Below are 17,401 nucleotides of genomic sequence, written 5' to 3'. Positions count from 1 at the left end.
TTTCACAAAACACAGTGTTGTCCTTTAGAGCTGGAGAGCGCTCCGTGAGCGAAAAGGACAGGCTGGATGTTTGTAGGTTGAGCAAATTACATTTTCTAATTTAGTTCTCTGCATCCGCTTGAAGTTTGATGTTAATGATGAATCTCAAATGTATGACGTGGTTATTTTGTTGATACATATTGTATTTTCTGACCATTTAGGAATAAGTCTGAGCCAAATGTCACCTCAAATATCTACTCTATACACTGTGTGACAGGCATACATTGTTATGTGTTTGCTTTAGGATTTTCTAAATGACATATTCCAGATTTACAAACATGAACACAATCTCCAAATCATTTAATTTGACCACATGTTTTATAAATGCCTCACCGTGTAATTATAATTTGCTGCATCCAAGCACCAGCATTATTGTAATATTTGACAGAAGCAAGACTTGTTGTGTCATCCTCACGTATTACATCACCTGCAGGCTTTTGTAAAAAAAAAAAAAAAAAAAAAGCTGATTTGAGAAGCCTTTATCACAGTTGTGAGCATTCAATTTGATGTCTGCCTGTAGCACTTCCTGACTAATATAATTACATTGAAGTCAATGGGCTCTGGTGCAGGAGAGGTACATAATGTTTTCCTGTTGCACACATGCAGGTGAAACAGCTGAATGAGGTTGATCTTCTGCAGGTCACAGTCCAACATCAGCTTCAACATGTTCTAGCATCTTCTATAATACTCTGTCTTTAGTGTGCTTTGAGAAATAAATATAACACTGTTTTTAAAGTCAAAATCTCCGTTTTTTGTTATTTTTAAAAATGTTTTTGGTGGTTTACAATAGTGCGTGAAATTTGCGTGATTTGCGTAATATTTGTGCCAAGGCCACGCTCCTTTTACAGCTCATTTTAGAGGTGTGATAATCTCTGGACCGTTTATTCAATTTACTGACAGATGATTGCGGCTCGTGCACGCCCCCAAAACCCGGAGACGTTCCTCTTTAATCTAATTGGATGATAAGTGGGTACGCACTGTTGAGCCCGAAGCCAAAAACGCTTGCCCGGCCTATTTCTCTCCGGAGTCTATTCTCGTCACAACCCCTCGCGGTTTCATCTCAAATCCCATTTGCTATTGTACCTGCCCAATAGCAGGGAGCGAGCGCGTTTCAACTCGGATGGTATTTTTTTATTTCATCATTGCAATCCAGCGCAAGTTTGACGCAGTGATCTCTGAGCTCTCACTCTGATCATCCTCAGGAGCTGTTTCTCTCATCTTTACTTAGTTTTAACAACAAAAAACGACCATCTATTTTTTTTCAGGTGTTGTTTTTATTCGCCCTATATATAAGTTTTGATGGTGATCCACATCGGACAGTGAACGGTGATGGCAGACTCTGATGCGCAAGAGACTCGCCAACCTGCAAAAGACTCGCCGTTCTCCATCAAGAACCTGCTGAACATTGAAGACAAACCCACGAAGCCGAAAAGCTTCCTCGGCTCGTCCAAAGGAGTGTTTGAAGGCAGCTTCTTCTCTCGGCTCGGTGACTTGTCTTTCCCTCGATTTGAGTTGCCAACACAGAGAATAGGACTATCTGCGCAGTATTTGGAGAGAGCGTCCACCTGGTGGTACCCATATACGCTCGGGACGCATCTGAGGACTGGAGGTACATTTAATGAACCCTGCTGAATGTAGGACATGTGGTGTTTGGGTTTGGGGAAATCTAAAAAAAAAAAAAAAGTATAGAAATGAGGTCATATGAAGATGGGATACCATAATGTGAGATTTGAAATAAGGCCATACGCGAATTAGCGGGAATCATGTCACTAAATAGCCATATTTCAACAAAAGATCAAATGCATATTACACTGTTAAATATATGTCTTGAATCAAAAGGTTGTGCCCCTGAAGATCACACTTTTAATGGCATAGCCAGTCATATTCAAACATATTTTTCTTTTCTTAGCAGGGTCTGAGAAGGCCAACCTGAGGGAAGCATCGCCAGCCCCGGACAGGCGCTCCCCGGATCTCCAAAAAAGTGACCATGATGCCAAAGAGGAAAGCGCCGACGATGATATCGCGCTGGATGACAGTGACTCGGAAGAACCGAAGAAAGAAGTAGACCAGGAGGAAGACTGGAGGAGGAAAACGGGCGAGCTGGACTCCGACAGGAAGCCCTGTCGGAAGAAGAAGACGCGCACGGTGTTTTCCAGAAGTCAGGTCTTCCAGCTGGAGTCCACCTTCGACATCAAGCGCTACCTGAGCAGCTCGGAGAGGGCCGGCCTGGCCGCGTCGCTCCACTTGACGGAGACGCAGGTGAAAATCTGGTTTCAGAATCGGAGGAATAAGTGGAAAAGGCAGCTGGCCGCAGAGCTGGAGGCGGCCAACCTGAGCCACGCGGCGGCGCAGAGGATTGTGCGGGTTCCCATACTTTACCACGAGAACGGGGCCACAGAAACGGCCGGGGGCCCCGCTGCAAACTCACCGGGCAGCCAGTCCCTCCTGGCGTTCCCCCACCACATGTACTATTCCCACCCCGCACTGCTGAGGCCCGTTTAACGCTGGCTGCGGCATCTGTACATATGTTTTTAAATGAGAGTGACCTTCATTGGAAAAAATACAATTTTGTATATTTTGTAGATTCAACGGACATAATGTTAGGTCATGCTAATATTATTATTATTATTATTATTATTATTATTATTATTATTATTATTATTATTATTATTATTATTATCTCCTATGTAATCATCATTTTTTTTCTGCTGGAGCGTCATCGATCAAGTCCATATTGCAATTACAGTTGGTGTTACAGAAATTATTATTATTATTATTATTGGTGGAACTGTTACAGGCTCAAAAGTGGGTGAACATAATTTATTGTATTCAATTTGAAAAAAAACTGTTTTTAACAGGGTTGACTGTCCATGTGTATTTTACAGAGATTTGTGTCAGTGTTTGTAGGAAAATGTGGAATCTATTATTTTTATATTTTTCCCATATTGTGCAATAACGCTGGCTTCACATTAGGCTGCCAGCCTTTGTCACCTATAACCAAAATCCTGTTTATCTTTGTAATAGTGCAGACAATCATGTGATCCTTCAGAAAACTCCCGAAAAACTGCAGGTGATAGGCAATTGTTTTTGTGACGCAGTGTTTTGCGGTAATTTGAAAGCCATGCAAAGAGCCAAAAAATAGCTTATGTTTTTGTGTGTTATTTTTCTCTGATATTGTTATTGAAATGATGTCTATTATATTGTCTTACACTCAGTAAAAAAATCTGTTCCCAAAAGAAATGTATTTACATCCTTAATATATTTGTGATGTACATTGAAAATGAATCATTTAATTAAGTCATGTGCTAAAATTTTTAGTTTTTTTAAACATTTGTGAGGATGGAGTGATCTCTTCCCCTGAATCTTTATTCTTAAACGTGGCATAAGGGCACATGGAGTGTCTGCAGAGATGACCGGGGTCTCCAAAATAAAATACGAACATTTTAACAGATTGCCTAACACATGAAGGCTATCATTTTATCTGACGATTTGAAAAATGTTGAGCAATGCCTTATTTTAAACATCATTTAAGAAACTATTATTACTACTACTACTACAGTTTAATCTCTTATTATAGAGCTATGCATTTTTTTCAACTATGAGGCAAAGGGGATTAAATAGTCCAAGAGTCAGTCTTTCAATTTTTACAAATGTTTATGATATTGATGTTAGGAAGGCTGAGTTATTTTACCGTTATTATATAAGTACACTGGACCTATTTCTCCTTAAAACAACAACACAAATAATATAAGAAATGCAAACAGCTCACACAGCATATAATACGCCATGGGCACGCTGATAACTAACTCCACTTCAGTTGATTATACATTTGTAATTGGCTTCAATGGACACGTTATACTGGCTTGTATTTTAACATCAAAATCATAATCATTTATTGGCCAAGTACGTTGCACAAAATGAATTTGACTCAGCATAGTTTAATAATATATACATATGGTAAAAATGATGCAGCATAGCGGTTATATTTTGTTATGCATTGTATCAATCTTAAATGAAAGACACAATCAGGCCTACTGCTCAGAGAGAAAGAGAGAGAGAGAGAGAGAGAGACAGAGAGAGAGAGAGAGAGAGAGAGAGAGAGAGAGAGAGAGAGAGAGAGAGAGAGAGAGAGAGAGAGAGAGAGAGCACAGAGCAGTCCTGTGACATGTGACAACGGACGTAACAGCACGTAGTTACATCAACCAATCATATCGCAGGCGGGAATTTGAAGATTTGTCTCAACCAATCAGCATCCACCGGGACTACGCCAACGCTTGTCCAGAATTTAGCTTCCTGCAGCCACATTGCATTGTAGCATTTCCACGTTATATATTTTATTGGATATTAAGGCCTAATAATTTGGCTCGTTAAAGAAAAGAAACAGCCGTGTGGGAAGGACACACAACTGATACGGTAAGTAGAGTGAAACGGCGAACACCAGGACTCGTGGTGACGCTAACCGTCACAGTTAGCCGCATTAGCAGACAGCAATGGTAGCGACATGGGGCTCCCGGCTACGTCTGATTCCTGGAGTCGTTTTGTCAGTGTGAAACGAGAACAAATGCTATCGAGAACACCCAAACAAAAGTCGCCTTTCCACCAGCTCTTGCACCAGAAAAATGTGTTTTTGAGCATATTATGTTATGTTAGCAAGCTACGTGCTCGATGGGGCTAGTTAGCTAAGTTATATCCGCAACCACTGCCATTGAGCTAAGCTAACAACAAGCTGGGGAGCCATTGATCCACTAGCGTGCCAATTGCTTTACATTACTCTGGAAAATCTACGTTGTTTTTGAGATCAATAGATCAAACTGTGTAACGCATGTGTTTTACCTTGTGAAGGCAACGTGACCAAGACATAACATGACTGCCTTTTGCCTTCTGTTGGCTCAAATACAACTTTGTATTTCACAAGCTTTATGTTATGGATTAATCTAACATTATGAATGGTAAAGTCATTGACTGTGTAGTTACATTTAGCAGTCAAGGATCCTGTACTGTATAACTAACGTACCCATTTGTTTTGACAGTGGCAGCAGCAGTTCCTCTAGTTATGGATACAAAACTACATCTGGGGGATTCAGTGTGGTGCATGTGTAACAATCATTTGTATTCTGAAGCATAATATGGAAATAAGTTTGTATGTCATCCACAGAGAGATGATCAAACTTAATGGACATTTTTGAAGGTCCTGTTTGTGTTGTGAATTTGATTGTAGTGTCCACCCCTGTATATTGCTTTTTTCTACAATGAAGTAAGTTTGATGTTGCAATTAGTCATTTCTGCAGGTATTCGGTCTCATTACAGTCACATTTGGGCATTATTTAGTCTAAATTTCAAACTTATGATATGATACATTTCCTCTTTCCAGATGACAGGCTCGAATGAGTACAAGCTAAACCAGGGACCAGAGGACAGCATCTCTGCCGTCAAGTTCAGCCCCAGCGCAGCCCAGTTCCTGCTGGTTTCCTCCTGGGATGGCACTGTCCGTCTCTTTGATGTCGGAGCCAACACCATGCGTATGAAGTACCAGCACTCTGCTCCAGTTCTTGACTGTGCTTTTTATGTAGGTCCGGTTTTCTAAATTATTTGTTTAGGTTCCTTATATTCAGGCTACACACAGATAACATTCCTCTTTAACTTGCAGGACCCAACACATTCTTGGAGCGGAGGTTTGGATGCACAATTAAAAACGCATGATTTGAACACAGACCAAGGTATGTCACAGACCTGTTGAGGACTAATAAAAGGTTTCAGTTACTATCTCCTAAACCGTTTGCAGATCTTGAGAAGTATGCCGTGTATTTACTGTATGTGTTCATTTATGCTGCTCTTCAATATTATCCTGAAACAGATACTATAGTCGGAACGCATGATGCCCCCATTCGTTGTGTGGAATACTGCCCAGAGGTTAATGTTATGGTAACGGGTAGCTGGGACAGATCCGTTCGGCTGTGGGACCCAAGGACGCCCTGCAATGCTGGCACCTTTACTCAGCCTGAAAAGGTAAGACACACAGTATAGTAGCACAATACAGTACGACAAATTCAAATATATTTTTCCAACACATCTTTCATTGAAGCACAAAGCGGTAGCTATTAAATATGCACTCTTTTTAAGAAGATTATATGATTAAATTAGGTTTTTTGCCTAGACGTGTAAGAAAATTAAGATGTGATTGTGTTGGTTGACTGTCAAATTATTGTATATTACATTAGCGACAAGTGTTAGTGTTGTGTCTCATCTGGTGTCATCTTTGTGAAAGGTGTATACCCTCTCTGTGGCTGGAGATAGGCTGATTGTTGGCACAGCTGGAAGACGAGTACTGGTGTGGGATTTGAGAAACATGGGCTACGTACAGCAAAGACGAGAGTCCAGTCTCAAGTATCAAACCCGCTGCATTAGAGCCTTCCCCAACAAACAGGTATACTCTTACTTAAAATCTACCCATTTTGTATCAATTTTAAGTGTGCACCATTCAACTGAAGGACAGACAGAGCATTCTATCACAGTTGCAGATTCCTGTGTTAATGAAAAGAACTTGAATGGTAATTTTATATTTTTCTGACTTGGCTCCAGGGCTACGTCTTGAGTTCAATCGAGGGCCGTGTAGCCGTGGAGTACCTGGACCCAAGCCAGGAGTTTCAGAAGAAGAAGTATGCCTTCAAATGCCACAGGCTGAAGGAGGAAGGAATTGAGCATGTTTACCCTGTCAACGCCATCTCATTTCACAGTATTCATAACACCTTTGCCACAGGTAAGACTGCCTAGTTAGCGCTTGATAAAATACATTGATTAGTTTCATATTGCACTTAGTTCGTTGCCGTAATTAGTTTTTATAGTGTCATACATTTTCACTTGACTTTTAGCCTCGCATTGTGAAGGTTGCGCAAGGAACACACTGTTATTACAGATCCATATCTCAGCAGTAACACAGCCAAAGTCTTTTGAGGTTGACCTTGAGTGTCTCCTTCTTCCAGGTGGCTCGGACGGCTTTGTGAACATCTGGGACCCCTTCAACAAGAAGCGCCTGTGTCAGTTCCACAGGTACCCGACCAGCATCGCCTCACTGGCCTTCAACAACGACGGCACCATGCTCGCAATCGCCGCCTCCTACATGCACGAGAAGGGCGACATCAGCCACCCAGAGGATGCCATCTTCATCCGCCAAGTCACAGACGCTGAGACGAAACCCAAGTGAGTCTTCTTCACCCCTTGTGTCCTCGGTACGGCAGTTTGCCACTCACCGAATCATGTATGCAGCTGCATTCACAAGCAGCACGTCCAGCTGCAGCCTTTGCTGATCGCTATCTCTGTCGGTCCACTTTTCAATATCCGACGGTTGAAAGATAGACAGATGCAAACGTGAAAATCCTCCCATCGGTTTGTGTGTCTGTGCTGTCGTGAATATACACCCAGGGAGCAGACAGCTGCTGTACAGTGTAATGCAATTCACTCCAATAGCCCTGTAATAAATATCTTTTGTGAAACTAAATCAATGTTTGTCCAGGAACTATGAGTAAATTCCTATAATATGTTTGTTTTCAGTATATTGTGTACATATTGGATTTAAATTGTAACACATCGTTCGGTTAAATGGTTTTTAGCTCAGGGGGAATTGTGATTGTTGACTGAGATTTTAAAAATGTTTTATGAAGTAGAATTTTTGTATTTTGTTTTCATATTCGTACAAATGTCATACAATAGCAACTTTGTATTAAATGAATAAAGTTATAAAAACATGTTTTTGTTAGCAGATCTTTGTGTGTGTAGCTCGGACTAAGTGACACAATAGTGCAACGATATTCAGTGAATTGTGTCTCATCGTGCATTGGTTCAGTCAGTGGTCGCTCCGGAGTTGATTGAATCCATTTTCTCCTGTTTTTGGTTTACAGGTCAACCTAAGTCCACCTGGTTCCCTCTGCGTATGAAGCCTTTTTCACATTTGGGTTGTGTGCTGGCAGTGTACCATTACCAAATTGTTTGCCACCCATTCCAAAACTAATGTTTTGTAAGTAATATTTCTGAAAACCTTTTTTCTTGTTAAATATTTCATTGTTTCATGTTTGTTCTGTACAATTTTAACCTTTTGCTATTTTTCTGTACTTTCTGATTTTTTTTTTCTTTCTTTTTTTGAGTCATCCAAAGTTGTATCACCCAATTGAGTTTGAAACTTTGTCACTCTTAATAAAACTTTTTTATCTTTGAAGTTTCACTAACGACGTGAAGTTTTGTCACATGTGTAAAACCTGTTAAAGAAAACCCAGGAAATGCTAAGAATGTGTCGGGCCGAAGAGGCCGATTTCCTTGATGATGTGTTGAGGGAAAGCGATGATCCCACTCGTCTTGCCGAGGGCTCCACTTGCCCCCAGACAGTGACCTGTATTGATAGACATCGGAGGTCTGCGGCCTAAACCAGATCCTGCTTTATTATTGGGAGAAAATGACTAAACTGGTTGACCTGGTTGCGTCTGGCAGACTGAGGGCTTAACTGTGCAATGGGATTATTTTGAACTCATTGCTAAATGTATACAGAGAGTCATGCATAAAACATCCTACAAATTGTTTTATTGTAGAAGATAAAGGGTGATAGCAGAGGTTTTTTTTCCCCCCAGTGAGCTTATACCTTTTTCATCTATATCTCTGACTTCATCTGCTGCTGCTTTTGTAAGTTGTTACACTGGTGACAGAGTCGGATGCGACACAGACCTTTTTTAATGCAGTATTCAGCATTATATGAATGGGAACCGTAAACGCAGAGCCGTGCCCTGCAAAAGTCTAAGTGGTGTCTTTTTCCCTCAGTTCAGATTTTCAATTGCAACTAATGCAATTTCTGAAGCCCTTCAGCCGAAGCAGCAGAGAAGATATAGATGTCAATTATTCTATTTAAGAGCTCCAATTTTTTCTAATGGCTCTATCTGCTTCTGTGGTATCCTGGAAATGATTAGTCTGGATTGGTTAAATGATGTAACTAATTCTCATGAATGTCGATAATGAGTCCATCTTTGACGTTAGATTATGACTGCAGCTTAATATGAAATGGCATTCATTTTGGGTCATAATAACAACCCGTGGAGCAGGCGGAGAACGGCCCGGGGGGTTTGTTGTTGGGGCCACAGCGAATTACCTTGTTTCCTATCATCTTTGGCTTCCGCTAAATTGGAAATTGAATTCTTTGATAGATGCATTACAACTATTTAGGTTTTCTAGTCTATTGTTTGTAGGAAAAAACAATTTAGCGGACAATTTGTCAGGTGCATTGAAGCACTTTATATGTTATGTTCCAACTGTTGCACAGTTCGCAAAGAACCAACAAGAAATTCTCTTTTGATCAGTATCTTAAATGATTAATTAAGACCTGTAACTTGACTAATTGCAGCAGATGCGTCTTACATTATCAGCATCTTCCTCCAAGTCTGTCTCCACAGATCTCTCCCGAGGTTTTCTGTTTTTCCTTTTTTGTTCCTTCAGCAAAGCCCCAGTTAACCACATCTGTGGTTGTGGCAAGGCTCTGGTTTCAGACCGCTGAAGTGTTGCAGACAGTTTGGCTCTACATGAAACCGTTACATGACAATTAAAATGGGTGATTGTGCTCCAACAGCCTGTCATGTGCATTTAACCCAACCACAAAAGGCTCTTATGTTCACTCAAGAGGGCAAAGATGACCTTCAACCAGACACCATATCTCTGTCGGGACCGGTTTCTGATATTGTATCAAGCTCATGATATCGTTCTCCATGTGTAGGAAATGGGGAAATCACATGATGCATCAGAAAAATGTTGACGGCATTCTTTATATATGGTTTTGCCTTCTGTTTCAAGAGAGTGACACAATGCAATAATGCAGATTATTCCTCCTCAGTAATGAAGATCAAACTATTTTAAGATTTCTTTTTTTGTATAACCATAAAATAGCATTTATTCATTGTATAACACTGACTGTATTAACAACCCCAGGAACTCATTGTTTTATTGCAAGGCTTTCTAACCACGTTGGGAGCGGGGATGAGGCTTTAAACCTTAGACTTAGTGTCATTTGCCTTCAGTCATTTGCCTTCAGTAAAAAAAAAAACCTCTACTCCAGTATAGTATGACAAGAATTAAAAGGATTAGTACGGCTGTATACATCCATTCTATGTTGTGTAACTTAAATAGCGTCAGACAATCATTTTCCTTGGCAACTATCATGTCTTCCCTCTAATTATGTACAGATTTTTAGGCAATCTATGATCTCAAATGGCCATAAAAATATCTTGCTTTGTCTTTTTAGCTGACTCTCAAATCCAACAGGAAGTCCCCGTTCAGTAGACAGTTCAGTATGTCTTACTTATTTCTTTTAAAGCGCTTCCTTGCTGAGAGTTAGATAAGAAGATTAAAACCACTCGTATGTCTGTCCGTTAAATATGAAGTTAAAGTCAGCAGTTGGCGGAAGGCGGAAGCCTGTGAAATGAACTGCAGTTTGCACACAAACCGAATGAAGAGCGCGGTCTTATCCTGTATATGTTTGTCTTCCTGTTTCCAGTCCGTCCCAGCTGGGGAAGACAACCTGAGCTTTTCACTTGGACGTGCCTGTGGCCTGCAGCAGCAGCAGCAGCACCTCACTGGGAGCTCCACTTGCCTCCAGGAGGCTTTTAAAGAGCTTTGGTGGGCAAGACAACATCTCCTGGAGAGCATTGTAGTTACATTAGAGCCTAATTAGATGGTAAAGCTCAAGGCCATGTAAACCACTGCCAGGGTTCACACTGGTAGTCATCCATCTCTGCACAGGCCGGGCAGGCGGGCAGCACCGGGCTGACTGGTGGAGGGGACTCCCACCTGGGAGCTGGGTGATAGTAAATCAAAACTCACTGGGCGTGACAGGAGGGTCACAGATTTTGGGCTTGAGGTTCCTTTTTGGCTCCTAGGCTTTGTGCTGCAGATTAATCATCTGATAAAGAAATGGTTGGCATTAGTGTTTGAGAGCCTGGCTTGTAAGACTAAGAAACCTGATTGCATTTAACACTGTTGAATGTCAGCGTGAGTGTAAGGGACTGCATTTAGACAACAGGTTTTGACCAAAAAGAACCAGATAATATCAAAGTAGACTTGTTTTTTGTTCTTTTCCAACAGACTGGCTGACCTTCTTCTGAGCCACATATAGATTATGAAAGTGTTGGTCCAGACATTACGGTAAACACTCACTTCAAAAGGTGTTGTGGGGGGAGTTGATGCTTTCGTGGGGAAGAAAGTGAAGCATTCAAATCAGCTTCCATGCCACCTGTCAAACTGATGAATGTCTGTATAAAGAAGGCCGGGGCCGCCGGTGCATCGGGGTCAGGTCTGAAAATGTATGGCCAGGGGGCACCAGAGCTGCAGAGATTAAAGGTGAAAATACTCAGTGAGCTCTTGTTTATGGCTTTTTACTCGAAGAGGAAACCGCCCGGCCCCAAACAAGTGAGATATTTTAGGTATACTAATTGATTAAATTATGTTTTGTTCTAAATTAAATGTTCACGGTGTTGCCTTCACGGTGAGACAATGCTAGATGGATCCTATTGAGGAAGGATATCGTTCCCATTACAGGGTGTTTAACCGTAACTGGGTTGTTAATGTCCTCCAGGCGTGAAACCACAAGTGTTTAAACTTCACTGATCCACATCCTGTAAGAACCACCTGCCGGGCTCTGTGAGATCTGATGGCACGCTGATGGGTCACACGACATATTCCACTTGAAAACACAGAACTCGTTGCATTGTATCGATGATTTACGGTCAACCTCGGAGTGACAGTTTTCTTTATACTGTCAAAAAAAATAAAATCGGGTGAGGGCAGATCCCATGGGGGGGCTTTGCAAAACTTGTTATCCCCACTTAAAGTGAAATCAGATTGCAGGCCTTTTCAGACCGGCCTCTTTGTACACTCTCCATGTCTATGAAGCCCTCTGTGCTGTTTAATGGGTTCATGGCCACAGGGCGAGGGTTACAGTTTGTCCTTCCTGCAATTAGCATTCACGGTTAGCTTAGCAGAACTAATGCACCACATCTTTGAGGCTCAGGTTCCCTGTGAGCCTCTGAGGGACTGCGGGCGAGACTTAACTGACTCTTTGTATCCATTTCAACATGCTTTACTCCATGTTAATGGCCAAATCCCCTGAAGAATACCATTTCCAGCCAACTATTATCAGCCAATTAAGTGCCAGTGTCGCTAAGGACAAAACTGAGATGGACAAACCCGTGCATACCGTGTGCCGATGGAGACGTACAGCTCCAAGTCATGTAGTTGCGAGCATATTAGCACAAGGGTCTGACCTCCTTTCCACAGCACAGATCAATATGGGTCACTTCCGTTACAGTGTTGATTTATGTTTGTTTCTTGTATTTCTTTCTCACATTCCTCCATCATAACAAAACATATGCGGCCTCTGCTTTGTCTTTATTTTCTTCTCTGGTTTAAAGTTGAGGTTCAAGACACTGATCTCAGGGAAGTTTTTCAGTACGCAGGAACATTGACACAAAGTCTATTGTGTTCGCAGTTGTAAGCCGTGGGGATCTCATGGGTCTTAAGTGACACCGATGTTAAACTGAAGTTGAACTTTCTGCTATTAGCGCTCTGCTTTTGTGTGATATTACATAGTTTACGTAGGATCAGTTTTTGTTTAAGAACTATAGTAAATATATAGGCTGTAACTTTTCCCGCGGGATATTCTGTCTTTGAATCAGCCTTTCGGGATCTAAAGGGACGTGCACACTCGTCTGCATTCGTGGAAAAGGAAGGCCCTCTCTGAAATGACCTCTGACCTGTGACTCCTGTCATTAGCCAGATCTTCTAAAGCCAGAAAACAGCTAATGGGAGGCACAAAAACCCCTAGTTTTCTCTCAAACCACATTCATTAGCTGAAAGGCTGGAAACAATGATGCCAAAAATAAACTGGCTGTACCACCAGCTTTAATTACTACATTCATAAAACATATCTAAAATTGCTTTTGAAAAAAACATGAGGCATGTAGTAAAATTACATTTAAACACAAGTCAGCATCCTGGTGAAGTTACACAATTCCCAGGTTATATCCTTCTAGAACGTCCCAGAAATCGAGTTTCATTAAAACATTGAGTAGGAGAGTCCCATATTACTATTAACGTCTATACTTAGCCTTTTATGGATGTGTAAATGTTTGTTTAAACTCCAACCTGTGGTTAAGCAGGGACAAATCTATGTTATTGAAATTTAAAATACATTTCTCATTTCCTAAGTGCATTCTGTCTGAGTGACTGCAGTGCATTACAGAGTCAAATCAATGGAGCACAAAAAGAGGTGCTTTCATAAACAGCTTTTGATTATTGGACATTATTAACTTTTCTGAATTCAGTGAAGTGAAACGCTGTGTTGTCCCATCGACTCAAATGCAGATTAAACAAACTAATGTGAATACAGTGATCAATGCATTCATCTAGTGATGTTTCTGTGCGTAGAACGGCAATGCACTGAGAAGCCTGGCTCTAATTCATCATCGTCCACACATTATATTATTATTGATGGCCCTTGCCTTGGGCTAGTGCATTTGTTTTTCAGATTTGTGACAGGCGGCAGAATGCTGGATGGAGGTTTATTCTGCAGCGGTGCCAGCAGCGTTGCACGCAGCTCGCTCTTATTTATCTATTGATCATCATACCTCCCAATAATCTGGCGCCTGACACATTTGACAACATTATGTGGAACAGGTCAGAGGACAGCGCTAATGAAACTCAATGATGGATGTTGTTATCCGCCACATTAACCTTGCTGATAGTTGTCACGCACACTGTGACCATGCAGAGTCTGCTGGGATTGCTATTAAAATTAAGAGCATTCAATGAGGTGGTCCAGAGGCATGTGTGTGTAAAAAAATAATAAAACTAAACATTAGTTTTGCAGCCAGAATGCTTATCAAAAGATGTCTAAAAAAAAGGGTTATATGGCATTTAAATGATCATGTTTAAATGTGAAGCAAGTCTTACAGGATGACATTGTCTCTGAGAAACATTCAATTTCAACAGACTTTAAGCTACACTTTCACCTGCAAGTCACCGCTTGAAAATACGTCTGGGAAAAGGTACAAACAATGTTGTTTGGGGGAATGAAAAGAGCAGGAATAGGCTCCTTTGAAATACATTTCATAATATCTTACTACAGAACATAAGGTTACTTTTAGCTCGATAGCAAATAATCAACAAAACGGATTTCAAGTGAGCACAATGAGGAATTAAAGCACACACGAACGTCATCTCTGCAATTCATCCAAACAAGGTAAAGGTGAGCAGATATTTTCCACGTCTGAATTTTTGTTAGAAAAAAGTCTTAGAAAGCAGGTAGAAAATGACATTGTATTAAAAAAAAAAAAAAAAAAAAAATCACATTCTGTGCGAGCACTGTGAGTGAAGTCATAAGAGAGGTCTGTAACACCGGGCGTGAAGTGAGCTGTATGACTGCGAAAGCGCTGCTCTGCTCCTCTCCACTCCATCCATCCCCGCCTGGCTAATGTATCCCTCTCAATAGCCGGGGACAAGGGGAGAAAAGACTGCCTGTGTGAAGCACAAAAAGCTCCAACGCCACCACGTTCGCCACAGTAATTGGCAAGGAAGCTTCATTTCATTCACTCCTCTGTGTCTTTTGTTGTCCTGTAGGTTTTTTACAAGTGTGCTGCTTCTGAGGGTTATTTAAGAACTGGCTAATTTCTGCAGCCCCTGCCTGTTGCTACCCATGGGCCCATTTATTTATTCTTTTGTGAATGCACAATTGAAAGATTCTTTCTTCTTTTTTTTGTTGGACACTGAAGTGTATTAATAACTTTGCATTTAATAGAGTCTTGATGATACTTTTGAGCACCCTATTTAATTTTGAACATCTGCAAGAGAAAAACATTTAATCTCTTCTGCTTTCACACTCACTCAGCTTTGTTGCTGTTCAGTAAAGTAGCGGTCACAGAATAAAAGGTTTGTGGGCATTGTCTCCTTTCATCACCGCATTGTAGTCGTTGTATAAAAACCTGCAAAATGTAGCTGGTAGTTATGTTTTCACCACAATTACACTTTATCCTGTCATAAAGTGCATTGAAAAAAAGGATCCCTATGTTCCATCAGTGCATTTTTTTCTCAAGCACTTTTAACCCTGTGATTCATCAGCTTTATATGAATACATGGTGCAAAGAAAGGTCTATCTACTTATTTTCTTTTTTAGGTGTAATTCAGCCGCTATATAATTTTTGTCATGGATCCTGTACTTATGTTAAATGTTCACAGTAGTTTATACAGCTGTAACAACTACACAAGCGCTTCCTAACCCAACGTGTTTGACTTCTGAATTTAAAGTTATACACCCTTTATCAGAGGTGGCAAACGTTGTGAGCATCAAATAGTGAATGCCTTCTCAGTTTGCTTCATTTGAAACACTTCTGGAAGACTGAATGGGTTGGAATGTAGATATTTGGCCAAAATAAAATAATCAAAGAACTTTAAAGAAATATATATCATATTAGGCAGCAGTGTCCTGACCCCAGAGGTTAGGAACTGTTGGTGTGCCAACAGTTTGTATTGAATCTATTTCTTTAGTAAATAGGAGTTTGAGTGAAAACTGTTGACAGCAGGGTCTTAAATGAACCAGAAATCTGTGACATTGTTTCTAGATTTATTGGCACGTCAAGGTCTTCCTCAGGATGAATAGTATATTTATCCGTTGGGATTATGATCAATTACCTGCAGTAGTGATGATATATACCCATCAGCTTCAACTGTTAGTGCCAATTAGAAAATGTTAGCATGCTAATGAACTACACTCAGATTGTGAGGAACAGTGAACATACCTGCTAAACAGCACGTTAGTATTGTCATGGTGGGCATGTCACACAAGCTAGCCATTTCCACCATGTTTTACAGCTACACTGGTAAGAGAAGATGAGCCAAACAGCAGGCTCGTGGCATTCCCGGCTTCTCCGGAGACATACAAGCTATGTAGTTTATTAGCCAGCCATCTGTCTTTGGAGCTGCAGCCGCTCTCTTTCAGGCCAGCAGCCTGCTCCACTGAGGTGTTCTCACCATAACAACTACAATTACTATTATGTTTTGTACTCGTAAATGACCACGTAAAGCAGTTACATGTCTGATCCAAAACCAAAGCTATCTGTACGGCTAGATCCCAGGGTAAAATTAGCTTCTTTTGTAAAACTTGCAGACGTTGTAGCTGCAGGAAGATAAGAGATGCAAAGTGGTTGCTATCTGCTGAATATTAATTCACTTTGAGTTCCAGTGCATTTTACTGTTCACATTGTGTTTATGTAAGGGCACAATCAGAGCCAAGAGTCAATCTTAACCGTTACCCCACTTACAGTAAACACAGCTTTTTCTGCGGGGTTAGACTCTCAGTACAACACAATCTCATCTCTAGGGCCCTTTGCAGGTGAATCAGACTTGCATCTCAGAAAATTATCACAGTTCAAAAGAGTGTGTTGACCTCTATCTGATCAGAACCTTTGAGCGAGTCAAGCTGAAGAAGCTAAATTGCACAAGATGGGTGATCAAATAATACGGTCAAACAGTTTTTAAGCAGACTGCATCTGCGTTCAAGCAGGTGAAAGAAAGTGTTTCAAACCATTTTTGAGTTTGTAACACAGTTATGTCCTCGAGTACCGACCCATATGAATGCAGCACTGTGGTGCAGGATTTCCAACTAAATGGCTGTGGTTGAGACAGTGGCTCGTTCCTTGGCATATGTCATTTGAGAGGGATCTGTCCTTTATGCCCAGGCTGCTCTACAGTTGCATGTCCTGTACAAAGGAAAGGTCAAACCAGTCACCTGACCTGACAACCCTGTAGACCGTGCCAAACGACAAGAGGTCAAAGTTGGAGAGCTGGTTATATTGCAGGGCCAATACTTGTATTGCATCACTTCGTGAAGCTCTCTAAGTCTTTCTATACATCAAAACATGTAACTTACAGATGGCCAGAACAGCTGTAGAATACATGACGCACATGTTTACTCCAAAGGAAAACATATTTACAACTGATTCTATTGTGCTATAGATTCACCTAAACTCGATATCCGGGAGGATTTCCAATTAAACAGAACCCTCATTGATTCAGTTTCCAGAGGAATTGCATCCTGGGATCACTTTACCTTGTTACCTTGTCGCACTATGTTCTGGTCTGATCACCATGTCCATTTCCGCTCTGCTTCCCCTCCCTCTCGCCACCACGCCGCCCAACAGAGTCCGCTTTGTCCCCGTAACCAGTCATCCATTCCTAATATCCAGACTTCTACCGTGCGGGAGACGTGCTGCATGCTTTCAAAGAGCAGAGTGAGCTGTTGATGGATGCCCTCCATGTCCCAAAAGAAGCTTTGAAGAAACCTGAC

The 17,401-nt window shown here is 41.2% G+C and overlaps 2 protein-coding genes across 4 annotated transcripts; both read left to right on the top strand.

Moving 5' to 3' along the window:
* Nucleotides 1-1,132: 1,132 nt before the first annotated feature.
* Nucleotides 1,133-2,621, top strand: hmx3b (H6 family homeobox 3b). 2 transcript variants are annotated; one of them, XM_068583736.1, is made up of 2 exons: nt 1,133-1,648; nt 1,952-2,621. In XM_068583736.1, exons 1-2 carry the CDS (start codon nt 1,369-1,371, stop codon nt 2,539-2,541), a joined length of 870 nt encoding a protein of 289 aa, XP_068439837.1. In that variant the 5' UTR covers nt 1,133-1,368; the 3' UTR covers nt 2,542-2,621. The 2 variants fall into 2 exon arrangements, with proteins under 2 accessions (XP_068439837.1, XP_068439836.1); XM_068583735.1 differs by having other exon boundaries at nt 1,949-2,621.
* Nucleotides 2,622-4,300: 1,679 nt separating this feature from the next.
* On the top strand, nt 4,301-8,248 carry bub3 (BUB3 mitotic checkpoint protein). Of its 2 annotated transcripts, XM_068583396.1 has the most exons (8): nt 4,301-4,452; nt 5,411-5,605; nt 5,687-5,756; nt 5,894-6,045; nt 6,305-6,463; nt 6,619-6,796; nt 7,020-7,236; nt 7,935-8,248. In XM_068583396.1, the coding sequence occupies exons 2-8, from the start codon at nt 5,411-5,413 to the stop codon at nt 7,942-7,944; spliced, it is 981 nt and encodes a 326-aa protein (XP_068439497.1). In that variant the 5' UTR covers nt 4,301-4,452; the 3' UTR covers nt 7,945-8,248. The 2 variants fall into 2 exon arrangements, with proteins under 2 accessions (XP_068439497.1, XP_068439498.1); XM_068583397.1 differs by lacking the exon at nt 7,935-8,248 and having other exon boundaries at nt 7,020-7,240.
* Nucleotides 8,249-17,401: the final 9,153 nt, after the last annotated feature.

This window comes from Clinocottus analis, unplaced genomic scaffold (genome assembly GCF_023055335.1).
Source record: "Clinocottus analis isolate CAN_PGR_092001 unplaced genomic scaffold, fCliAna1.0.p SCAF_19, whole genome shotgun sequence".
In the NCBI taxonomy this organism is placed as follows: Eukaryota; Metazoa; Chordata; class Actinopteri; order Perciformes; family Cottidae; genus Clinocottus; species Clinocottus analis.
The sequence above is the reverse complement of the archived record's forward strand: the minus strand, read 5'-3'. Positions and strand labels throughout refer to the sequence as shown.